The following is a 25625-nucleotide window of genomic DNA, read 5'->3' on the forward strand; positions in this document are numbered from 1 at the left end:
TATGAAATTACTACCTTATAATTCTGGAGGTTGGACGCCTCACGTGCATCTTACTAGGCTAAAATCAAGATGTCAGCAGCACTGTGTTCCTCCTGGAGACTCTCGGTAGAGAATCCATTCATCTCTTCCAGCTTCTAGGGGCCACCCACAGTCCTCCCATCTACAAAGCCAGTGACCTCAGGCTGAGCCCTTCTCGGGCTGAGCCCTTCCCTGCCTTCTGCTTGGCTCTCCCTGCTCCATCTCCCCCACTGACTGACCCATGTGATTTCCTGGGGCCCATTGGGATAATCCAGGATAATCTCCCTATTTTAGGGTCAGCTGATTAGCAAGCTTCCTTGCCCTGTTGCCCTGTGCCGTGCCTAACCTAATTCACAGGCTCTGGGGATTAGGACAGGGACATCTTTGGGAGGGGGCATAACTCTGCTTGCGGTACTACGGACAGTTGGGAGAGTTGGCTCGGGGTAAGGGGGTCTACTTGGCAAGCCCTGATCATTGGGAAATGGTTTCTGCCTGTTACCCTGGCAATGAACAGCTCAAGCAGGTGGCGTGTTAGTTTCCAGGGCGGGGGAGGCGGGGGTGGTGGCCCAGGCGGCCATTAACAAATCACCATAAACTTAGGTGACCCTGAAAGACAAAATTTCACTCTCATCGTTTGAGAGAGCCTGAGTCTGAAATCCAGGTGTTGGTGGCATTGGGTCTTTCTGAACAACCTGAGGGAGAAACTTCTTGCCACTCCCCTTGCTTTGGGCGGTCCCCTGCAATCCCTGGCGTTTCTTGGCCCTGTGGTCACATGGCCTTTCCTGTCTCTCTCTTCCGGGCATGTTGGTCCAAAGTCCCCTGTTCTAGGACACCACCTATTGGTCTTGGGGCTCACAGTAATCCAGTGTGACCTCACTTTAACTTGATTACATCTGCAAAAGCTTCTTTCCAAGTGGAGCCCACATTCTGAGGTTCCCAGGGAACATGAATTTTGAGGGGACGCTCTTTGACCCAGCACAAGTGGTGTACGTACCAGTTTCAACCTGAGCACACTTCTGGGCCTCCCCACAGCTTCTGAGTGCCACAGCCCCCTGGTGGGTTCCCCAAGCTGCTTCCTAACACCCCTGGCTGCCCTGACCCATTGTACTTGGGGCCATCAGTGGACAGAGTGTAGACAGTTAATGAAAAGGCACCCTGCGCTGTTGTTAAGTGCTGGAGAGACACTGCAAACGCATTTGCTGCCCCAGAGGCCTCACCCTCTCCTGGGGAGACAGGCAGAAAGCAAATCAAGAATGCAGGTTGGGGGTGCCTGGGTGGCTCAGTCGGTTGGGCATCTGTCTTCAGCTCAGTTCATGATCCCAGGATCCCGGGATGGAGCCCCACCATTGGGCTCCTTGCTTCGCGGGGAGCCTGCTTCTCTCTCTCTCTGGCCCTCCCTGGACTCATGCACTCTTGCTCTCTCAAGTAAATAAATAAAATCTTTAAAAACAAAACAAAAAAAGACCGGAGGGACCCTGTAACATCCCTAAGTGTGCATGTGCACCGGTGAGGCTGGGGAGGGCAGCCTGGGAACCGACAGCGCGGGCAGCGTGCAGCCTCCACAGAGGTTTTACCGGCCAGGAGGGATCAGCTCAGCCCAAGACAGACTCAATCAGAGAAGGGCTGAGTTGGGCTCTGGTGACCGGGGGGTAGAGCACCCCAAATCCTACAGATACCAACTCAGGAGGGAGTGCCTCTGAGAAGCCCAGATGGGCTAGCTTTCTCATTTTCTCTGATGGCAAATGTGGATTCATCTTCCACCGTGCAACCGCTCCCTCCCCCATCACCTAAGCCCATAGCAGAAAGATCATGGCTCCGTCCTCCGCTTTGAAACAACTTTATTAGAAGGCGGTTTTAAATGACAACGTCCAATTCTTTCTTAATTTGCTTTTTCACAAATTCCAGTTATCGCTAGATTTATATAGAACAATAATTTTTGCATTGATCTTTGCGTCTTATTTGAATTGTCCTCACCAGGCCATTCTGGTGGAACGGAAGTGCGACCCAAGTCGCAGGCTGACCGGCATGCTGAGCAGGGGTGGCAGCGGCTGGGGGGTGGTGGGGAGAGGGGTCCCGGGAGGGAGCCCACTGCACAGGCAGGGCGGGATACTGGCCGCCCTCTCCTGGGGCCCCCGCCCCAAACTCACAGTGATAGGCCCCTCAGCGCCTTATCATTCGAAGGGATGAAATGAAGGGATCCTCCCAGCCCAAGAAATGATTCGGACTTCCATCTTCAATGGAACTGAAATTTCTGCCACTCTTCCTGCCCCTTCTCGAACCCTCAGATCCTAAGGCTTCCTGGGTGTGAGCCCTGTCCCAACCTGCCCAAGGTCATCTCCCCTTGACCAGGGCCCCTCCCCACCTGACCTTTTATCTGTCGCCAGTTCCGTGGAATTTCTTTGGACAGACGTGACGTCAGTGTGGCCAGTGGTGGGAAAGGTCACTCTCACGGGCCCTCCTTCCTCTTCCCACCCGGCCTGGAGGGGGTTGGGAAGGTACCATCAACCATGAACATAAATATGAATACAAAATGAACTTGAAAATGACAGGCTATTAATTAAACAAATCTATAAAAATAGTTAGGACATAACTCTGTTCAAATAAATACGAAATAAATAGGCTCCAAGCAGTGTGACCCCCTGCATCAGTGGAATGTGAGGCTGGTCCCACTCTGCCCCGACTGGGATTGGACACGAATCCCCAGGGGCTCGGAAACAGACTTTTTAATGCAGTCGGCCAGGCTCTCTACCCTCTTTGTCTTCCCTGTGGAAGCACAGAATGTATCCGTCTGTCCAGCTTGTCCTTCTGAACAAAACCCCTTTGCCCAATGACACCTAGTTAAGGCCTTGAACACCTTTTCCTTCTCTCATCGGGGTGCACAGATGCGGGGCAGCGGCTGCCCCTTCCCGCAACTCTGGGATGCCCACTCTGTTCTCATTCCAGAGCGGGGACAGGGAGTTTTGGTTCTGAGCCGGCTCCAGTCCTGACAGAGTCTGGGGCCAGCTCAGAGCACCAAGATACGCCCTGCCAACCGCCTCCCCACCCGCCGGCAGCAGGAGCAGCAAGGGGCCAGCATGCACCTTCCGGGAAGCCACGCGCCAGGATGCCAGGTGGCCAGTGGAGGTGCTGGGCCCTGTCCCCTGAATGCACACGCACATCCAGGGGCCCGTCTGTCGGGGAGCTCAGAAGCCAACAGCAGGGCTCAGATGAGGGTGAGCACAAAGCCAGACTCCTCCTCCCTCTGGCTGGCACAACCTGGCCAGAGGGGACCCTGCAGGCCAGGAAGCCAGGCCCCCTCGGACCGAGGGGGGAGGGGCGAGCGCGAACATGGAAGCAAGACGGGCACGGGGTGGGCGCCCGGCAGGCCAAAGGGCAGGGCCCGCGGCTGGTGGTCTGGCTGCGCGATGGAAGAAGAACGAGGCCAGCTCCGGGCCCTGCCATCCGGCAGGCACCACTGGAGACGTCGCGTCCCTGCGTGCACATGCCCGTGTCCTGCTGGCCCCTGGGACAGATGTGCCGGCCGGCCGGGGTCAGCAGGACGCAGCCGGTGGGCATGCCGGGCCCTCCCCCACTCCCTCGCGGGCGCATCCCAGGCTTTTCACAGCTTGGCTTCAGTCCGCTTAGTGTTGGCACATTCACAGAATGGATGGCTGCGCACCCCAGGGCTGCAGGCCCGGGATCCGTGAGTCCGTCGAGCAAGGCGCGGCTGCCCCTGGCCTATCACCGCGACTGCACACCCAGGGTGATCTTCAGGTTCTCATAGACCACGTAGCTGATGCTCACGGCTGGGATCACCTTCATGAAGTTGGGGGCCAGCCCCCGGTACAGGCCAAAGGCCCCCTCGGTCCGCAGGATCTGTCTGAAGAGGCTGCTCATGGTCACCTCTGGAGCGCCCTCGATGGAGGCTGTTGTGAGAGACGCACGCATCAGGGCAGGCCAGCTCCTCCCCAGAGCACCACCTGCCTCGCCAGGGGAGATGGGCCCCTGGGGACTGGCCCAGAGGCAGCATTACCTTGGGCTTGCATCCGGGTCCTGACCAGGGCCAGTGGGTAGCTGGCCAGCTGGCCGCAGGTGCTGGACATGGTGCCACAGGCCAGGAGCACGAACACGCCAGGATCCGCGCTGTTGACCGCGTAGCGCTGCAGCCAGGCGTTCTTGAGCGTCTGGAAGGGAAGGGGGGCCGGGGCCCAGGGGCCGGGGATGAGCTGAACGGCCTGTGAGCTCCGAAAGAGCTTATGAGGCACAACGAGCCAGGGGTCTGGGGGTGGGGCAGAGTCATTGGATCCGCACAGGGCACATTTCCTTGTCACATGGGATCCTCGAGGCCACTGTAACCTGATTCACTTGGCCTGCTCGCCTTTTGTTTCTGCTGTCACTGGGGATTCCTGGATAGGACAAGGAGCGGGCATGCGGCAGGGCAACACCCCATTCCCCACCCAGAGAGCCTGACTTCTGTGGTCTGAGGTCTGCTGGGGGCCCAGTGAGCCCTCCTAGCATCGCAGTCTGGTGGTCTGCCCACTTGAGTCCCCGAGGGTGCAGAACCTGCGGGCTGCTGGGGCAGGGTGTGTGGCAGGAGACCGCAGCAGAGAACAGAGGGGTCTGTATCCATCCCCCAGTGTCCAGCAGGGAGTGAGAACAGGTTGGGGGGCGGCAGCTAGGAGGGGTTTCTGAATCCCTGCTACTGGGGCAAGGGGCCTGAGCCCGCTGGGGCCTCACCTCGTAGACGGCTAGGTCTATGCCAGCATAGGGGATGATGCCCAGCATGTTGGGAACATAGCCTTTGTAGAAGGCGGCCACCCCCTCTCTGGCTAGGATCTTCCTGGCGCAGTCCAGCATGCCCGAGTACTGGCCTGTCTTGCGCAGGGCCATCCGGGTCTTCAGAACCTGGAGGACAGAAAAAGGAGCAACAGGAGCGTGAGCACGGCCCCCTCCTCCTCACCCTTAGCCCCATGCGCACTGCCCACTCTAGGACCAAGACGGTCTCACCTCCATCGGGTAGATGCTGCTCTGGGCGATGGCCCCCGCCAAGGACCCAGCCACAAGTCTCTCGTGAATCCTCAGAGCCTCCTGGTCGCTCCCCACGAGACGCTTGATCTAGAGCAGAGAGCAAATGAATGGCTCTACCCCAGAGACCAGCACAGCTGCCCCAACCCCAGGGTTCCTCCCAGAGCCAAGACCTGGTGTCCCTGGCATGTCTGGCCCTGGCCAGAAATAGAAGGAACTGGCCCACACTGGGGCTGGCAGCAGAGTGGGGGCTGGACCCAGCTGCCTGCCTCACCCCAGTGTCCCCTGGGTACAGGGGCTGGCTCCAGCTTCTAAGCCATCAGCAGGACAGGGACCTCGGGCCAGGGTAGCTCAGGAAGCAGCTGACGACAGGAGACTCGCCTGGGGAAGCCGGGTCCTCACCTGCTCGTAGGCCATAAATTTGATGGCCGACTCGGGGGCAATTTTGAGGACATTGATGCCGTTGCCTCGCCAGAGTGATTTGGCTCCACCTTCTCGAATCATCTGCGTGAACCCGCCCACGATGCACATGTTGTTGCTGCGGGAGGCGTGGACCTGGGGAGGGAAGGATTAGCGGTCAGAAAGAACCCCAGAGCCGGGCGGTGGTGGCCATCATGGGACAGAGAGCCTCTGCAGGTCTGCACACTGGGGCCAGCAGGCAGCTCTCGCCTGTCGGGGTTCTGAAGGGTAACTTGGCACCAGGAGACGCCGACAAGGATACCCTAGGTCTTCATGGTGTACTGTGTGCAGACACTGGGCCAGAAACCCATGCGGCCACTACTTTAAACCCATTTTATCCAATGGAGCTTTTTTTTTTTTTAAGATTTTATTTATTTATTTGAAAGAGGGAGCGAGCGGGCGAGCAAGTGAGAGGGAGCACAGGAGGGGTGAGGGAGAAGCAGACTCCCCGTGGAGCAGGGAGCCCGATGCGGGACTTGACCGCAGGACCCTGGGATCATGACCTGAGCTGAAGGCAGAGGCTTATCCAACTGAGCCACCCAGGTGCCCCTTAACAGAGCTTTTTATTATGGAAAGATTTCAAACCCGTACAAAAGTGCTGAGATACATAACGGGCTTTCACGAACCCACAACCAGCTTCACTAATCCTAAAACTACGATCACTTTCAGGCCCATCCCTGGTACGGTCACCCACCCACGGGCTGCTTTGCATCTCCTACCGCATTCCCAGGAATTTGGTGAAGAAAAACCAACCCAGGAGGCAATCTGGTCAAGCCCCTTGGCTTTTACAGAGGAACGAAGTCCCGGCACTGAAGTGACTGGCCCAAGGTCACACAGCTGTGAGGCCAAGACCCCCGTCAGGTCCTATCACCTAAAGCTCTTCTCCCCAAACCATTCTGCCTCCCCACTTCTGCAAAAGAAGGGAGTTCATGTTTAATAGGCTCAGGAGGGCAAGAGGGAGAAGAAAGGGTGGCAGCTTTTCTTACTTCCTTTCCTTTCTTTTTTTAAACAATTTTAGATAGTGGGCTGCCTGGGCGGGTCAGTCAGTTAAGCATCTGTCTTTGGCTCTGGCCCTGATCCCAGGATCCTGGGAGGGGGCCTGCTTCTCCCTCTGCCTGCTGCTCCCCCTGCTTGTGCATGCTCTGACAAATAAACAAACAAAATCTTAAAAAAAAAAAAAAATTTTTTTTTTAAGGTAGTCAACCTATAACGCAATCGTGGTTTCTGGAGAACTTAGTGATTCATGACTTCCCTACAAGACCCAGTGCTCGCCATCCAGGAGGACCACACCTTTTCCAAACAGGGCTCAGTAACACCAGCACTGGCGCACAATCAAGGGACCAAGGGGGGTGACGAGACATGTTTAGGTGACACTGAAGTCCAACAGGGTGTCCTCATGCAGGCCAATTTCGCAAGCCTGTCCCTGACGTGGGCCTAGCTTATCTCTGCCCTGTGGACGTGGAGGTGGGCGCCTGGCCAGGGTAAAGGTGTCTGGGCCAGGCAGGGGTCTGCTCGCACCCACCCTGCGTGCTGCCTATGCAAGATATGCCCAAGGAAACAGGTTCCTGCCACTCCGGTTCTCACTGGCTTCACCTGTCCACATTTCAGCCCTGTAATGTGACCCCTGGCTTTCCTGCCCCAGATACAATGAAATGTACCACGTGCAAAAGAGTACTTGGACCCGGATCTCCTGTTGCCCTCATCTGAGCAGTAATTCCAATCGAACTTACTGGATTAGAAAAGGAGGAGCCCCAAGAGCGCAAGACAAAGGAAAAGGAAACCAACCCACTGAGGACCCACGGGGTAGGAACTGGGTGGTCCGAGGCCTGTTTTGCTCCGTACCTGCATGAGCACCTTCAGCCTGTCCAGGGGCGCCGTGCAAGTTCTGGATACGGCCCCCGCCCCGCCTCCGGCCACCAGGTGTCTCCACCACATCCCCGTCTGCCTCTCCTCCACTGTGAATTCATCAGGGACTGTCAGATTCTCACCCACATCAAAGATCTGCAAGGAAGACCCGCAGAGATAAAACAAGCAGGCTCCTGACGCCTGTGGCCAGGCTGCTGGCAGCCAGCCAGGTCTGGAACCTGGCACCGACCAGAAGAGCGGGCCCCAGGGGCCAGGCTGATACTGACAGTGCCCTGGGGCCCAGGGTGGGGGGCAGGGGGAGACTACATGGAGGTGCTGTGATCCGCGATCCCTGCGTGAGCCCTGCAGGGGCCCAGGGAGAGGATGTGAAAGCGCAGCTGGAAGAAAGCGGTTATAAAACCATTTGGCCTGCCTTTCAGATACGGCCCCTGTAGGAATGGCTTACAAAGGCTTTTCAGCCCAGGATCACAGGCTGCCTGCGCTGAAAGGGTCAAGTCAGGGGTAAAAATTCTGAAACCCGATGTGTAACCAGATCATGCTGGCAGAACATTGCATAAGGCCTCGGCAAATATCAGAGGGCCGTGAGGCCTACGTAACAGCTGCTCTCCTGGGTGGCATCCCGCCTGGTCAGAGCCTGCTCTGCTCCGAGGCTGGGACATGCGCCGAGCTGCAGCCACCTGGAGAGCCAGGGGTGGCCTGGGGTGAGCCCCTGCCCCGGGCACCGTGGCAGACAGACCAGAGGCGCGCCGCCGGCCTCTCCTCCCAGAGCGGGCAGTCTGGGGTGGTGAAGATAGCAAAACGGGGTGCGCGTACCCTGAGTGAAGGGGCTCGCTGGCAGGGGGTCAACACAGCCATGACCAGGGAGGTGCTTATGGGCCTTTCTGAACAGCACCGCTGACAGGGGTGAGAGAGCATGTGCGGGACTGTGGGGACATTTTAACAGAGAGAGGGGACACCAAAAATGGGGTGCTGGGGGAAGAGACTTAATGGCTCTGTTAGTCCTAGTAGAGTGTCCCCGCTGCCTCTGCGCATGTGGGCTTTGGGAGAGTAAGCAGGAGTGGGGAAGGGGCAGGACTGGGGAAGGAGGATTTGGAGTGGACCCTGAAGGATGGGCAGCAGGACAGGAGGGCCTCCGGGGCAGAGGGAACCCCATATCTGGGAAGTGGTCAGGCTGCCAGGCGTGTGGGCGCAGAGGGCACACCTGGAGGGCTCCTGGGGGGCTGGCGGAGGAGCCGAGTCCCCTTCTGAAGAGGAGGTAAGGGGGCTGATGCCCAGAAAGCAGACGTGTGATCGGAGGAGGAAGAAAGCGCCTCCACACCCCGGACCCCGGGCCTCACCGTGGAATGCTTCCAGTACAGGATGATCTCGGGGATGTTTTCCACAGGGTGCAGAAGGTGGTAGTCTCGCCACTCGTTCCAGTCGATGGTCATCGTGCCGTTTTTATCCATGCTGCAAGACAAGTGCACGCTCGGTTGCCTCGGGGTAACAGGCCTGTGTGTCAGCTGCATGTCCCCCAGCCCAGACGAGCCCAGGGCAGGCGCTGGGCCACCGAGGAAAGCACGGGAGGTGCCTCTGCCCCAGTGAAGAGGCGAGGTGACTCCACATCCCACTTCGCACTGAAGCGAAAGCGGGACTACCCTGGCCCACGAGAACCCCATTGTGGTCAGGCACAGAGGTCAAGGAGGGAGGGAGTCACCGGGGTGACACGGATACTTACTAGGTGACAGGGCCCCAGAAGTGGCCCGTTCGTATTCTGACAGACAGACAAAGGAGGATGCAGAGGAGAGAGGAAAAACACAGATAAGTGTTCGGAGCAGATGTTAGTGAAGCAGGCACACACCGCGGCCCAGCGCCCAGGGAGCCGGCCAAGAGGCAGCTGTCCCCGACCAGCCGCTTCCGGCCCCAGGGAGCCGGAAAGATGCAGGCAGCAGCCCTCTGAAAGCAAATCTGCACTGATTTCCTGGCTGAGCCACTCTGCTCTCCCGGGGGACCAGGGGGAGCTGTCTGGGGGACAGCACACCTGACTACAGGGTGGAGAAAAAAGTCCGCATTCCCGGGGAGAAGTCGGCCCTGTGCGGGTGCTGAACCTAGCCCCTCCCCTTCCCCACCAGGGGAGGCTGCTCCTTGTTTGCCTTTCACCCACTTGAAATCCCCCCAACTAGTCTTTTCTCTTCACGGGTCACCGGTGAGCGGGCACACTTCCAGGTGACCTGTGACTCTGGCCTGGGACTCAGGGAGCAGCTGCTTCTGGGGAGGGGCTGCCTGCTCATGGCGTCAAACCACTGGAAGCCAAAGTTCACAGCAATTGGGTCAACACAGTGAATAGCACCACGCAGCTGGTCCAAGAACGTCTCTTTCATCACACGTTTGTTAAACCAGATAGAGGCTGACGAAGCTCTTACCTCTTGAGAATCTTCTCGGCCTGCTGTTCGGATATCTTGACTCCCAGGTCCCGCAGGGACTGCATGATCTCCTGGGCATCGATCCGGCCTGCTGACAAGAAAGGCTTCAGCCAGGGGCCAGGCCCGCCCAAGGCCCGAGCCCGCAATGCCGCTGGCCCTGAAGGCAGCGCTCACCATCATTCTTGCCCCCTTTTTTTTTTTTTTTTTTAAAAAAAAGATGTTATTTATTTGACAGACAGAGATCACAAGTAGGCAGAAAAGCAGGCAGAGAGAGAGAGAGAAGGAAACAGGCTCCCTGCTGAGCAGAGAGCCAGACGCGGGGCTTGATCCCAGGACCCCGAGATCATGACCTGAGCTGAAGACAGAGGCTTAACCTACTGAGCCCCCCAGGCGCCCCTCACCATCATTCTTCTTGTCCAAACTCTTGAACACCAGTCTCAGCTTCTTCTCATGATCCTGGAGATAATGGACAAACTCTTCAAAGTCGAGCTGCCCATCGAGGTCTTTATCTCCAGCTTGCACAATTTTCTACGAAACAAAAAGTTAAAGGTTTCGTCCTTGAGTTTGTGCCTCAGCTGTTCCTTCTTCCTCAGGGTGCCCCATCCCCAGGAAACAATTGTGCCAACTTGGGAACAGAGGTGGCCCCAAGGACCTGAGGCGCTTCCTCTGCTCTATTCCCCAAGCCACCATTTGGATCCCCAAGGCCTGACCAGAACCCAAGGCAGAAGTCCACCTTGCTTCCCTCATAAGCAAAGAGGAAAAAGGCACCCCTGGGAGGTGCCCTTCAGACACAGGCCAGCAGTGGCCAGCTTGGCATGTTCTCATCCCAGGTGTCCTGAAGACTAACTTACTGTACAACCAAGTCAGCCGTGTGGCTCCCCTGCAACCGTGTCCCTGGCAACCGGCCTCAGCCTGCATGCTCCCTGCCCAAATGTGGGGACAGCCTTGGGCGCTCCAGACGCCATCAGGAATGCTGCAGCTTGCTTTTTATCCCCAATGTGGTACCGGCCCAAGAACAAATGGGTGACCAGGATAAAGGTACGGGGGCAGGGCTGGCCCCTGCCAATGCCTGCGTGGCAGAAACACTGCCAGAGGACCCCAGTAGGAGCCAAGGGAGACTGTTCTTGGGTATGGGCTTATGGGCACTGCCGGCCTCTGATCACGGGGGAGCCAGATGACATAACCGACCCAGCTTCCTTGAGCAGGTACCAAAAAGCAGGCCAACTCTTAGTAGTTTCCAGACCCAAGAAGGCTTGAAGAGACCCCTTGGACAGTACTCTGTACCTACTCTTAGAGGCGAGCTTGGTACAGTGGCTGCCGTTTTGTATTCTCAGCCCCTGGAAATTCTCCCCAAACCAGTAAGCCCTTGGCCTGTGCCACAGGGCCTGCTAAATAAAGGCGTGACCCCTAATACACTGCTGAATCCTCTCAAGCAGCTCTAGGAGGCAGATACTGTCATTCCCCCTATTTTCACAGAGAAGGAAACAAGCTCAGAGAGGTTAAGTAATTTATCCAAGGTTACACAGCCAGGGTGGTAGGCAGGGTTCAAGCTGGGCCTGTTGGGACTCCAGAGCCACCTCCCTGGAGATCCTGCTGCCACCCTAAAAGTTAATCTCAAGAAGGTGGGGGACACACATGAGTCACTGCAACCTAGCAACACCCTAAAATCTGGACTGAGAACCTCCGAAGGAAAATGGTCATAGTTTTCCTGTGTTGCCCAATTCTTTCGGTGAGAAACGGGCTCACTAGTCACAAACCAGTATGGCTTTAAAAGTGTCTGAGCCAGGGGGTTTGGAAATGGATGGACCATTGGTGAGCTGGTGCTCTCCAAGGACTATGATCATGGTTACTCTCTGAACCACCTGATGGCCCTGTGTGACTGCTCAGCCACTAAGGGTACGAGGAGGAGGCCTGGACAGACACCATGTCACCTAACATGATCCAAAGAACAATGCCAGGGGTGTGGCTGGAATGTGAGACAGAGGCTGGCACATATTTTATCTGCTATCTGGAGTTAACTTCCTGCCGACATCTGTGCTCTCCGCCAAGAATGGTACAAATTACATATAGGGTTATCGTTCTAGATTTATGGCAGGAGTGGAAATAGAATCCAGGAGGCGAATGTTAGGCACAGAGCTCTTTGGTATCTGGGCTGCTCTGCCACCAACGCGATCCACGTGCCTTTGTGGGGGTGGGTATCCTGTATGCAGAGAACCCAAGGATGCGTTCACTGCAGCTGACTTCAAGACATTCTCAAAGTCCTTGCTTCTACCTCAGAACCACCTGGCCTACTTTCTGTCTTCTTCCTAGGATATGCAAACCACCATCCCCGGCACACCATCTGACCTCCACTGCCATGACGAGCAGTGGTGGACAGCACAAGATTTGATTAACAGATAAGTCAGGGTGACTCTTTCGGAGGCAAGAGGACCCCCCTCTCCGAACCATTTCCTCATCTTTAAAATGTCCTGATTTCTGCTGCCCACCCCTGCGCAGAAAGTTAGTCTGGCAAAGCTTCCCCCTCCCCAGGACACAGTCCAGCCAGGCCAGCTCCAGCCTCCATGGCTCCGGTTTCAAGGCCTGGGCCTCCAACAGGAGCTTCTCTGCCTCTCCCTCCCCCACTGCTGAGAAAGGGCCCCACGGTGGCTGGGCTGTACCCCACTTCGCAGCCCTGCATTTCTCTGGAACTCCCATCAACCTCCCCCCAACCCCAAACCCCGGCGTTAGAATTCCTTTCCATCTCCCACAGGTATCTTCCCAGTAATTCCGGCCTTCCTTGGAAGTCATATGAAAGCCAGTCATTCACGTGAGGTGACGTGACATAACCCCTTCCCGGCTACAGCCACATGACAACTGGGGAAAGGACTTGCACATTTCAGACATTCTTTCCCTTTGGCAGAGTTGGGGAGGGGTGCAGTTCGCGCACGCGCACTCGACCACCACTCCAGCATGCACGCGGCCCTCCCCGGCAGGCCCTCCCCGGCAGGCGCCCGCCGCTGCCCCAGACCTGCTTCCACTGGCGGTAGGTGGAGAACTCCTGGGAGGGGATGAAGACGCTGAGTTTGAAGATAGATTTCAGCTCGGCGGGGAGCCCCTTGGACTCGAAGTACTGGAACTCAGTCTGGGTCTCCCCGATGAGCGGCACGTACAGGCACAGGCAGAGCATGCTGACCGGGAGCCGGGCGCGCGGGGCCAAGGGGAGCCGGGGAAGGCAGCCCGGGCCGCACACCTGCTCCAGGGAAGCCGGGGCCGCAGCTGTCATAAGCTACTCGGGCCCTGCCCTTTTACTTAATTGAGAAAAGCCGGCCTGGGGGAAGTCCTGCCCGCAGCCAATGAGCGCCGGCCCCGCGAGGAGGCGGCGATTGCTCAAGCGGAGGGTGTAAAGATCAGGACTGACGTCACGGGTGCCCCAAGTTAACTCTTCGGAAACAGGCCAGGCGGAGGGAGAGTTGGAGTTTGGACCCAACGAACCTTCACCCTCCGCTGCCAAGCCCGCCAGATGAACAAACAGCCCTCAGACTGTTTTTCCACAAGGTCCCCAAACGCGTCACACAACACAATGGTTTTCTCCCCTTTGTCAATCATTCCCAGCAGAAAAATTAGTGGAAGTACTGACGGAGTCAACGATCACTGGAAAGGGGCCCAGTTTAGCTGTGAAGGTAGAAGCCAGCGGTGGCTGCGTGGGACCTGGGGCCCCAGTAATCCTGCAAGTGGCCCCACGGGGGCCTTGGGCCCATTCATCCGCAGGAGAGCTGCCCCAGAGCCGGCTGAGCCCTGGACTTGGACTGCGTGGGCCACCAGCCTTCTAGCTGATTCGAGAGACCTTTTCCAGGCCACTCTGCAATGTGAGCACCTTGGAAGCAACTGATTCCCCTGCAGGTTTTCTCTGGGGTCCTGCAAGCACCCAGGAGCTGACATGATGAGGGCAGAACGGCCCCTCACCAAAGGTGGTTGTGTGAAGGGACTCCCTAGAAGCACTGATCTGGGGGCAGCCGGGCCCTCCTGTAAGACTCCAGACACCTTCAGAGCCCGCTCTCAGAACATTTCTAAGTTCAGTACAGTCCAAGCTTTCTGGCCTTGGTCTTCTGCTATTCAGGAGGGAAGTTGTAAATTTCAAATTAATTAAATGAAATTAAAAATCCAGTCCTGAGTTGTGTGACCACATTTCAGGTACTCCGCAGCACATGGACTCACTGAGCATCTCCACCACACAGAAAGTTCTATTAGGCAACACGGCTCTAGAATACCCCTTTGATGTAAGGATAAGAGAAAAAAATCTCAGGTCCTGGAAAGTCACGTTTGGGATATCACTTAAGGGTGATCCTCTCCAAGCCAGCCTACCAGCTCTACATCACCCCTTCCCCACGGAAGATGTCAGGAGATCTGTGCTGCGGAGGCAGACCGCGTCACAGAGATGTTCCTTCTATGTGAACCACTTCCTAATATAGACTAAATCTCACTACCATGGATAAAAATGGATGGTTATAATTTGGAAATCACCAAAGTAAAAGGAACTTCTTAATTTGCTCAAAAGCTTCTCGTTAAGAACTAGAGAAAAGGATTTTAAAATAAGATGTTGGATGGGGCACCTCGGTGGCTCAGTTGGTTTTGATTAAGTGTCTGCCTTCAGTTCAGGTCATGATCCCAGGGTCCTGGGATCCTTGCAAGGGGCTCCTTACTCAGCGGAGAGTCTACTTCTCCCTTTCTCTCTCCCTCTGCCTCTCCTCCTGCTCGTGCTCATTCTCAAATTAAAAAAGAAAAAAAAAATATATATATATATATATTGGGGCGCCTGGCTGGCTCAGTGGGAAAAGCAGGTGACTACTGATCTCTGAGTTGCTGAATTCAAGCCCCACGCTGGGTGTAGAGATTAAATAAATAAAACGTAAAAAAACAAGATGTTGATGCTTAAATGCAGCATTATGAAACATCTGAGTAACGTACATGACATGCCAGCCCTTCTGAAAGAGATCTGATGATGAGTTTGTAAAGAAAGGTCTTGGGCTGCACAGGGAGGGGCCAGTGAGGAATCTGGAGACAGCTGGGGTAATCCCCATCTCTGCTCAGCCTCCACCCAAGTCCATGGCACTCTGCTATCTCTTCAACTACCCCATCCAGAACTTCTGGTTCAGGGCTATATTCATGTACAACTTATCTCTGCTACTGGGGGGGTCCTTGAAGGCAGAAGGCTATGGTTTTGAACCTCTGTACCTTGACTTGCTCATGGAGGGTGCTGAGAAAGAGCTTCTGAATGAGTGAAGCCAGTGGCAGGTCTTTAAGACCCCAGGAAACAAACTTGACCGCCCACGGTGAAGACCTAAAGTGTGTTTTTCTGAGTGTCTGCAGTTGCCGGGGCATTTTATCCACCTCAACAAGATCATGTATTGTTCTTGGTCCTGGGATTGAGCCCCACACTGGGCTCTCTGCTCAGTGGGGAGCCTGCTTCGCTCTCTCCCTCTCTCAAATAAATCAAAGCGGGGAAAAAAGGAGGTTCACATTTATAGGGCTGGCTGGCTGGGTTGGCAGAGCATGTGACTCTTGATCTCAGGGTCTTGAGTTTGAGCCCCATGATGGGTGGAGAGATTACTTAAAAATAAAATTAAAGAAAAAAGGAGGGTCACATTTAAAAATAAAAGAGCTACATTTTGAAATGCGGATCTTCCTTTGTTAAATTATTCGTGTTTGCCTCTGAAACAAAAATAAGCTAGAGAGGGTACCTGGGTGGCTCAGTGGGTTAAAGCCTCTGCCTTCGGCTCAGGTCATGATCCCAGGGTCCTGGGATCGAGCCCCGCATCGGGCTCTCTGCTCTGTGGGGAGCCTGTTTTCTCCTCTCTCTCTCTGCCTGCCTCTCTGCCTACTTGTGATCTCTGTCTGTCAAATAAATAAATAAATAAAATAAGCTAGAGAGATGCTGAAGGTATCTCATTTTACTGATGACTACAGTCATTCCAACACAATACGGCAAGCATTCTGACTGAAAAGTTGTTTCAACTTGGAGATGCTTGTTTCTTAATAAACTGTATTTTTGAAATCATTCTGGTAAACAGAACTGCAACGCTGAATTTTTCTTTGTGTATTACTGAGCTTTCTTTCTTTCTTTTTTTAAAGATTTTTATTTATTTGACAGACAGAGATCACAATACCAAATAAAAGTGAAACCTATATTCTGTACTTTGGGAGAAACTTACTAAAGCATTATCAAATAAGAGCACCTGTTTTCTAGCGGGGGGAAAAAACCAGGATGAAACCCTGATTGTAATAAAGCTCATTACGCCACAGACCAATGGCATCATGGGGTCAAGAAATGTCCTACGCAAAGCTCTGTGTGTGCTTGTCAAAATGTTATTTTACAATGCTAACGTTAATTCTACTCCAACGTTAATTTTAAGGGTGCAAACATATTTTCATTGTGCAACTGAGACGGAGTCCAACAGACGGTCTTCATTGGACAAACGTGAATTGGTGTTTGCTTATTTATTTAAACCACCCCTCCTCCTGAGTCTCACAGGTCACGCAGAATTCCACTTGCACACAGAAATTCTGGAAATTCTGCCCAAGTGAGCCAATCTCTAGGTACCTGGGATCCATGGTGAATGCTGTATTCCTGAGGTTATAGACAGCGGGGCCCACAGGGGGTCCTTGGGTCGCCCCTTAAGCTGAGATGAGCAAACAGACTCGGAGAGGTGACCTGGCTCACGCAGGACCCAGCTCTTGTTATGTCCATGTAAAACGGCGCCCAAACCCGATACTGCAAAAAGATTTTCGAAGTCGGTTTCCAAAGAAAGCCTGTAAGCCTGACGCGGAGAATTACAGTAAGTACGCAAAGGTCATACCGGAAGGTGGCAGGTATGTGGGAAAGGTGTGACCGGAGTAGGTTCAGGCTTAGGCTTAGCTAGCAAACAACACAAGAGCCCATCAGTGTCACAGCTTCTGACCGCACAGAGGGAAAATACCAATATGAAAGATTAAAGCAAGGCTCGAGTTCGGTTCCTCCCGATTAATGCCAGCTCACAGCGCCCTGTGTCGTCCCTGTCCTCGTCCTGCCGGCTTTTCTGCTCTTTTTGCTTATTCTAATTTTGTGACCCAGATCTACTTTCGCTGGTCTCTGCTGATGTCCATTCCTGTAACAACTAACATACAGAAGCAGTCCCTGAGGATCCAGTGCTATCAGGTTCCATGTCCTCTGTTAAGACAGAAGTCCCCTGCCTGGCATCCTGTCCCCCTTGAATCCACCAATGCCACTACAAGTCGTCCCTGTTCTACCACGCTGGTTCAGGCGCCAAAACAGGTGCTTCCTGTCCGTGCAAAGCACCATGAGTAAGAACAGGGCAGGTAGAGTACCTTTGGGAGTGTGGCATTAGGTCATAAGGTATCTTCTCCCTCCCCTGCAATGACTCAGACCAAGCCAAAAATATTAATATGGGAGGGAGCCCTGCCAGGCTCTGGCTTTTGGAGCCCCACCCACCCATAAGGCTCTCGAACCTCACTGGCCAGTGCCGCGGGAGTGTCATTTGATGATGGGGTTGCCATGACAGCCCAGGGTAGCCAGTTTCCAATGAAACCTGCCTACACTTGGCAATTAGATGCACAATGAGCAAAACTCTCGGAGCTCCTGAGAAGACAGCCCCTCAGGATTTGCAAGCTTGAATGCCGCTGAGGGCGCCTCTCGCTCCACACTAATGGCTTTCTTCTCCAACTGCAGATTAACTGTAAGACAAAGATAAAGGGGGAAAACTGGAACAGTTCCTAGAATAAAAGCCTGCAGGAACCTGACTCACCAGCAGACAGATTTCAAAGGGGGAAGTGAGGGCAAAACAAAGTAGCGCCGTTGGAGAGGGGAAGCTGAGAACCCAGGGGGACGTGTCTATACGGTTTCCGCAGTGTTCTCCTGAAGGAGACAGCGAGGCCAGGTCCCCTCGGCCAGTGATCAAAACCCCCAAGCCCACCGTTCAGAGTCACTGCAGCCGGCGGGCAAGGCCACACACTGCAGGGACATGCTAGTCTGACTGTCAGTTTATCCGCAAAAGGCTCCCGCTACCCCAGGTCTCGGTCTATCCGCTTTTCAAGAGTCCACATTGCCCAGAGGTGCCTACTTTCTTGCTTCAAACCAAATTGCTGATCTGTCGCCGTCCCCCCCGCTCCCCAAGCTGATCCATCTCTCTTGTGGGGAGAGTGGGTTAGTGAAAGGTGTAGGTTTCTGGCTCAGCCCCAGGGCCCTTGACTGGCGGGCCAGGATTGTGAAGCTGTTCAGAACACCAAGTCCTGATGTGAGGCCACCCCAGGGGAGGGCTGGCAAGAGATGCCAGGATGAGTTTGGGAAATGGAGCAGTCCCAAAGTCCAGAATAGGCGAATTTAGAAGGGAGCCAGCCAATCCCTTGATCCCTCGGCCAGGAGGCAAGGAGGTCTGGAAATATAAAAGCTCCTTACAGAGGAGAGCACCACTGCCATTTCTGAGCTCGTTCCAGGATGACGGAAAGGTAGAAAGTGACAGGGTTCGAAGCACACGTCAGGGAGAACACAGACTCTGAGACCCATGCTGATCGGGAGGAGGTGGGTGGAGGGGAGCAGCGACAAGGACAGCGGACGGACAGGGACACAGAGACACACGGACAGTGGACGGACAGGGACACAGAGACACACGGACAACGGACCGACAGGGACACAGAGACACACGGACACCGAGGCTTCTCCTCTAAGCTCACACCTAAACGACCACAGAAGCTGTGGCATCCAAAGTCCGTCCCGCTGAGCAAAGGATAACAATTCAATTCAAGCCAACATTTTGGGGAAATCTACAATGTGCCAGACACAGGGAAGAACCTCTTTCCCTCTTCTAGTTCATTTTTGTCCTAAGGAGAACAGATTCAAAATAACCAGAACTCAGGAGGTCAGCAAGGTCGCTCCTAATGCAGGCAGGAGAAATCCAGGGCAAATCGCACTTCCCAGTCTAATCCCGAGAACGCTACTGGTCCCGTTAAGACTGCTTTCTTAAAGTGAAGTGAGGCAGGTACAGGGCAAAGTCCCACACAGATCAGGGGTGACATCTCCCTACCCCCTCTGTAACTGTTTAATCCTGGGCAAACTACCCAACCTTTCCGCACCTGTCTCCTCATCCATGAAACAGGGGTGTTTACTACTTACCTCGGCTCTTGGGGAGATGAGGTGAGATAACCCACGCTCAGAGCGTGAGATGAACGGGAGGTTCTAGCACTCAGTGGACCCGCAGAATGGGGGCACTGGCCTCGGTACCCTGAGACTCCCGCCTTTCCTCTGACTCCTCCTCCCAGTTGGGCTAACTCTGAAGATCCTCCCTGCATTGTTCAGACAGGCTAAGACGTGTAAGACACACTGTCCTAGCTGGTCCCTTCCTTTCAAATGGCTCTCTGGGGCCAAAGTGACAAATCCCAGCGTAAATCCTCTACTGCCTTCAGCCTTCCTTCCCCAAATGGCCACACCAAAGCAGTCATGGTAGGGTGATAGAGCTTTTACCGTGGCCACAGGAAGATTCTAGACTGAAGACTTAGGCTTCTTCATTGTCTAATACTTCTGCCCAGCCTCGGATACCAAACTGATTGATCTCTAATTCTTCTCTTCCTCCCCACACTCCAGTTTTCTCCAGGAAACCGATCCTGGACCAGCCCCTAAAGTAGGAGGTCCTCGAGGTTGCCATTACCTTAGGAAACTGCTCTGCGGGTCCGACCACCAGCAAAATGGTGGGTCTCTTTTCCGTGGCCTCAGCCCTTCCGTCCTGTTTCCCCAAAAAGCTCGACATCTGGTCTCCCCGAGCTGGAGCCGGGGTGCCTCTGACTTCATTACTGGTCCCCTCTCTGGAGCCTTGGCACCCAGCGCTAGGGAGAAAGCTAGACAGAAAATGCCACAGCAGCTGCAGCATCACGGCTTCCTCCCAGTGTCGCCGGCGGTGACTGTCCACTTTGGAGGAGGGATGTGATCACAATACCAAAGATCTCTGGCTACACGGCTGCTTGGAAGGCTAGCCTGGGGAGCTGTATGGCTGAAAGCTCTGCATGCAGTGGCTGTTTCCTGCTCTTTCAAATTTGCTAGCACGGCTGTCCTGCCTGGCCTGAGAAGTCACTCACTCTGCGAGAGCCCCGCCACCAGGCTGCTGGCAACGAGCGCGAGCTTCTTCAATAAAAACTCCCCTTTGCAGGTAGATGGTGATCAAATGTGTGGCTTTTTTTCCAAAAGGAAAAAGCAATAGCCCCACTGATCTCTCCTGGAGGCAGCAGCAACTTGGAGCTCCCAATTATGCAGCAGTCCTCGCTCCACTAATGATCATCACCCCTGCGGGGACCCGAGCACCCCGTCCGCATTCTCACTGCAGCGGGGCGCGGCCAATCGCCTCGGCCGACACTGCCGAGTTCATTCTCCCACCGGCAACGTCCCTCCAATCACGGGCCGCCGATTCCCTGCATGCGGCCGGCGGTTCTGCAGGGAGGTGCCGATGGCAACCTCCAGCCGCCGAGCCTCCTAGCTCGCAGAGTCCTCCCTGCGCTGGCGCCCCTCAGGAGCCCCCCTCCCTCCTCTCCCACGACATTCACCCTTGATTAACCGGATCAGGAGACCCTGGCAACACTTCCTGACCCATCTAGCGACACTCTTCTCGGCTCCATTATCCCTTTCTCTCCAACTGTGCGGAACACAATGCACGCCAAACCAGCTACTCCTTCTCCCGTGTCTTCCTCTGCACCATGAGCTGCTTGGGGGACTGAGTCCCACATCATTCTACCCCTAGGACCCAGAACCAGGCACAGATGCAGTCTGTAGACTGGACTGAGTCGATGTTCATGAATAAAAGGGACTTCATCTTTGGGCATCTGTTTCTTAATTTACCAGCTGAGAAATGCAGGGACCAGTATCCTTCACAAAAGTCACTCTTTGATACGGTGTTCACAACCATTATTTTAAAAACACAAACACCAGGGGCACCTGGGTGGCACAGTCGGTTAAGCATCTGAGTCCTTAGGCTCAGGTCATGATCCTGCCAGAGTCCTGGGATCAAGTCCCACACCCGGTTCCTTGCTCGGTGGGGAGCCTGCTTCTCCCTCTGCCTGCCGCCTGCTTCTGTCTCTGCTTGTGCATGGGCTTGCTCTCTCTCACTGATAAATAAGTAAATAAAATCTTTAAAAATGTATGTATATCTTTTTAAATGAGAAAAGCAAGGTGCAGAAAAAAGGGGATAAAAGCTACCATTGATTTCTCAATGTGTATTTAACAATCATCTCTGCAAAGACACACTAAAAATTGAAGAGACAGTCTGGGGCCCTTGTGGGTTTGAGGGGAGAAAGTCAGGTGGGATATTTATTTTCAGTGAACAGCCTTAGATCTTGTGAAACTGAATCACACGCATGTATGACCAGGGATGCATACATATGAACATTCATACAGTTACTTAAAAAGAAAACAGAAGTGAAAGTAAGATGGTGAAGCTTGGTCTGAAAACTGAGGGGCCAGTGTCAACTGCCCCATCATGGACATAGAATGACGTCATCTCAAAGTAGTTCTGTGCATTGCCTGCATATATAGTCTTTGGAGCCAGAGCCCAGGTTTAAATCCTGGCCATCACTTACTCCTTGTGTGAATGACCTTGGTCATGTTACTTTAATTCTCTGTGCTTTAATATCTGTATTTGCAAGATGGGGATAGTAAAAGAACTGTATTGTTACTTCACAGAATTGGTTAAAGCCTAAATTAGGTAATTCTCTCCCTCTGCCCCCCATAAATCTTAAAAAACAGTACATACTAGCTTTTTTATTTTTTTAAAGATTTAAAAAAATTTTTTTTAAAGATTTTATTTATTTGACAGAGACACAAGTAGGCAGAGAGGCAGGCAGAGAAAGAGGAAGGGAAGCAGGCTCCCCGCTTTACAGAGAGCCTGATGTGGGGCTCGATCCCAGGACCCTGGGATCATGACCTGAGCCGAAGGTAGAGGCTTTAACCCACTGAGCCACCCAGGTGCCCCTTTAAAGATTTTTATTAAGACTTTATTTATTTACTTGACAGAGAGAGATCACAAGTAGGCCCAGGTGCCCCTATTTTATTTTTTAAAAGATTTTTATTTTTAAGTCATCTCTACACCCAACATAGGGCTCGAACTCACAACCCAGAGATCAAGAGTAGCATGCTCTATTGACTGAGTCAACCAGTGCCTCCATACTAGCTATTTTATTACCCAGAAAATGACTGTGAGTTCATTTTGTAGTTTTAATTATACATAATTATGCAATTATGTCATTTTAATACCAAAGAAGAGTCAGCCCAGAGCCCCAAACCCTAAACAAGTAATCCTTTCATGTAGATGGATCTTGTTTTTAGGCACTGAAGACCTGGTGAATTGGACATGGTGGTGTTTTGGGCCCCCACCTGCTAACACAAGAGAAATCCCTTTCGTAGGAAATTATTGGCATTTCATTTAACGGACTCTTTCACCCCACAAAACTGAGTAAAAATCTCGGGGGCTTCCAGCCAAGATGGAGTAACAGGGATGGAGGAGTCACCTTTCTGCCCACAGGCAACCAGAGACATGACTCCTGAGAGAGCCCCACACAGATCAGATAAGGCAGGCCCTGCAACCGTCCCAGCTTCCTGGCTGGAGTTTCCAGGCTACAGCGCAGGGAGCGGGTACCCGGGCAGAGCCCAGCAGTCCCCCCTCAGCAGCCAGAGCAGGACAGCTACTGGGGAGGAAGGAATGCACAGACAGCAAGCTCTGCGCCCTACAGTCATGAACGCAGGTATGTGAGGACACTGATCAAAGGTGGCAGAAGAATTATCCAAAGGCATCCTGTTCCCACCAGCCAGAGAGGAAAAACCTCATAATCTAGGGAGGGTCAGGAAGGGTTTGTAGAGGACTTCACCTCTGTACTGGGGCAAAACTGGCCCTCAGCTACGTGCTGTTCCAGCCCCATGAATAAAGCTTTAAGCAGAGAACCGTGAGGTCAGATGGTTTCCAAATAGCTGCATTCCAGAAAAAAGCTCAAGAATATTCATAGGAATACGAGTGTGTCTAGCACGCAACAAGATAAAGTCCACTAAAAAAAATGAACAGGAATGCAAACTAGCAGGAAATGAGCCACTATGAGGACAGAGATCAAGCAGCTGGAACTGGCCCAGAACTGACATGCACTGGACGCCTGGGTGGCTTAGTTGGTTAGGCCTCTATCTTTGGCTCAGGTCATGATCCCAGGGTCCTGGGATCGAGTCCCGTGTCCGACTCCTTGCTCAGCGGGGAGACTGCTTCTCCCTCTGCCTGCCGTTCCCCCTGCCTGTGCTGACAAATAAATAAATAAGATCTTTAAAAAAAATAAAAAAAGAGAGAGAAAGAATAGAAACGAAAGTACAGTTTGCGGGAAGGTGCCTTGGTGGCTCAGATGGTTAAGCGTCTGCCTTGGGCTCAGGTCATGATCTCCAGCTCCCTGGGTAAGCCCCATATGGGGCTCGCTGTTCAGCGGGGAGGCTGCTTCTCCCTCTGCCTCTCCCCACTGCTGGTGCTCTTTGTCTCTCTCGCTCAAATGAAAAAATAAAATCTTCAAAAATATTTTATTTTTGAAGATTTTATTTATTTATTTGACACAGAGAGAGATCACAAGTAGGCAGAGAGACACGCAGAGAGGGAGAAAGGGAAGCAGGCTCCCTGCCGAGCAGAGCCCGATGTGGGGCTCGATCCCAGGAGCCTGAGATCATGACCTGAGCCGAAGGCAGAGGCTTAACCCGCTGAGCCATCCAGGAACCCCTAAAAATATTTTAAAAAGAAAATACAGTTGGTCCTTGAACAATGCAGCAGGTTGAGGCACCGACCCTGGCACAGTCAAAAATCTACTTCTGACTCCCCCAAAACTTAACAGCCTACTGTTGACCAGAACCCTTACTGATAACATCAACAGCTGATTAACACATATTTTGTTTGTTATATATATTATATACTGTAGTCCTACAATAAAGCTAGAGAAAAGCATATTAAGAAAATCATAAGGGGTGCCTGGATGGCTAAGATGGTTGGGCGTCTGCCTTCAGTTCTGGGTCATGATCTCTGGGTTCTGGGATTGAGCCCCATGTGGGGCTCCTGGCTGGCTCTGCAGGGAGCCTACTTCTCCCTCTCCCTCTCCTGTGTGCGCTCTCTCTCTCTCTCTCTCTCTCTCTCTCAAATGAATGAATAAAATCTTAAAAAAAAAAAAAGAAAGAAAATCATAAGGAAGAGATAATACATTCAAAGTACTATGCTATATTTATTTTTTTCAAGAAAATCCACATAGAAGTGGACCTGTGCAATTCAAACCCACCTTGTTTGAGGCTCAGCTGTATACTAAGATTCTTAAACTATTAAGAGAGTATCAGTTAAGGTCGGCGTGATATGTTAAAGAGGTATACGTTATTATAATCTCTAAAGCTACTGTAGGAAAGAGAGAGTTGGCTTGTAAGCTAAGGAAAGAGACAAAATGGAATCATAGATCATACTCAACTGACCAAAAAGAAGGGAGAAAGAAAAGGAACAAAGAACAGATGAGACAAACAGAGCAAAGCAGCGGACCAAAAAAAAAAAAAAAACAAAACCCCAAAAAACAAAAACACAACACACACACACACACAGCAAGATGGTAGATTCAAACCCAACCATATCAGTAACAACAGTAGATATAAGTGGCCTAAACATCCCATTTAAAAGGTAGAGAATGGGTGGCTCAGACTTTAAGTGTCTGCCTTTTTCTCAGGTCATGATCCCAGGGTCTTGGGTTGAGTCCTGCATCAGGTCTCCCTGCTTGGCAGGAAGCCTGCTTCTCCCTCACCTGCTTCTCCTGCTTGTGTTCCCTCTCCTGCTGTCTCTCTGTCAAATAAATAAATAAATAAGATCTTTAAAAAAAATTAAAAAATTAAAAATAAAAGGTAGGGGGCGCCTGGGTGGCTCAGTGGTTAAAGCCTCTGCCTCCAGCTCAGGTCATGATCCGGGAGTCCTGGGATCGAGTCCCACATTGGGCTCTCTGCTCAGTGGGGAGCCTGCTTCCCACCCACCCTGTGTGTCTCGCTGCCTACTTGTGATCTCTATCAAATGAATAAATAAACTATTAAAAAAATAAAAATAATAAAAGGTAGAGAACATCAGATTGGATTAAAAAGGCAAAATATAGCCCTATGTTGTCTATAAGAAACTTATTTTAAATGGAGAGATACAAATAAGTTAAAAATTAAAGAAAGGATGGGGTGCCTGCGTGGCTCAGTTGATTAACCGACTGTCTTTGGCTCAGGTCATGATCCCAGAGCCTTGGGATTGAGTCCCACAACCTGCTCCCTGCTCAGCAAAGAGCAAAGAGTCTGCCTCTCCCTCTGACCTTCTCCTCTCTCATTCAAATAAATAAATAAATAAAATCACACACACACACAAAAAAAAAAAAGAATGAAAGAAAGGACAAAGATCCATGTTCATCATATTAATCCAAAGAAAAGTAGAGCAGCTATATGACATTACACAAAGTAGATTTCAGAGCAAAGAATGTTATCATGGGCATTTCATAATAATAAAAGGGTCAATGCAGAAAGAGGACATAATCTTAAATGTTTCTGTACCACATTACAGAGCCTCAAAAATACGCAAAGCAAAACCAACAACACTGCCAGGAAAAGGAGACAAGCCCTTTTCTGAATAACTGGTAGGACACGAAGACAGAAAGTCAGTAAGGATACAGAAGACTTGGGCAACACTATCAACCACCTTGATCTAACTGGCATTTCTTTTTTTTTTTTTTTTTTAAGATTTTATTTATTTATTTGAGAAACAGAGATCACGGGGCACCTGGGTGGCTCAGTGGGTTAAAGCCTCTGCCTTCGGCTCAGGTCATGATCCCAGGGTCCTGGGATCGAGCCCCACA

General features: G+C 52.7%; 1 protein-coding gene across 11 annotated transcripts in view; it reads right to left on the minus strand.

Annotated features, from left to right (window-relative positions):
- Positions 1-1839: 1839 nt before the first annotated feature.
- Positions 1840-25625, minus strand: part of SLC25A25 (solute carrier family 25 member 25) — a 35925-nt gene continuing 12139 nt past the window's right edge. The window contains exons 1-11 of one of the 11 annotated variants that reach the window (XM_059410714.1): positions 19424-20421; positions 10151-10277; positions 9750-9837; positions 9065-9100; positions 8685-8796; positions 7324-7482; positions 5425-5577; positions 5005-5112; positions 4735-4902; positions 4031-4181; positions 1840-3923 (exon numbers count right to left, since the gene is read on the minus strand). In XM_059410714.1, the coding sequence (XP_059266697.1) occupies positions 3739-3923; positions 4031-4181; positions 4735-4902; positions 5005-5112; positions 5425-5577; positions 7324-7482; positions 8685-8796; positions 9065-9100; positions 9750-9837; positions 10151-10277; positions 19424-19642 (1506 nt within the window). In that variant the 5' untranslated portion in view covers positions 19643-20421 and the 3' untranslated portion in view covers positions 1840-3738. Of the gene's footprint in view, positions 3924-4030; positions 4182-4734; positions 4903-5004; positions 5113-5424; positions 5578-7323; positions 7483-8684; positions 8797-9064; positions 9101-9749; positions 9841-10150; positions 10278-12756; positions 13643-18891; positions 18957-19423; positions 20422-25625 lie in introns of those variants that run through there. The other 10 variants (XM_059410711.1, XM_059410716.1, XM_059410705.1 and 7 more) reach the window with 10 other exon arrangements.

This window comes from Mustela nigripes, chromosome 9 (genome assembly GCF_022355385.1).
Source record: "Mustela nigripes isolate SB6536 chromosome 9, MUSNIG.SB6536, whole genome shotgun sequence".
In the NCBI taxonomy this organism is placed as follows: domain Eukaryota; kingdom Metazoa; phylum Chordata; class Mammalia; order Carnivora; family Mustelidae; genus Mustela; species Mustela nigripes.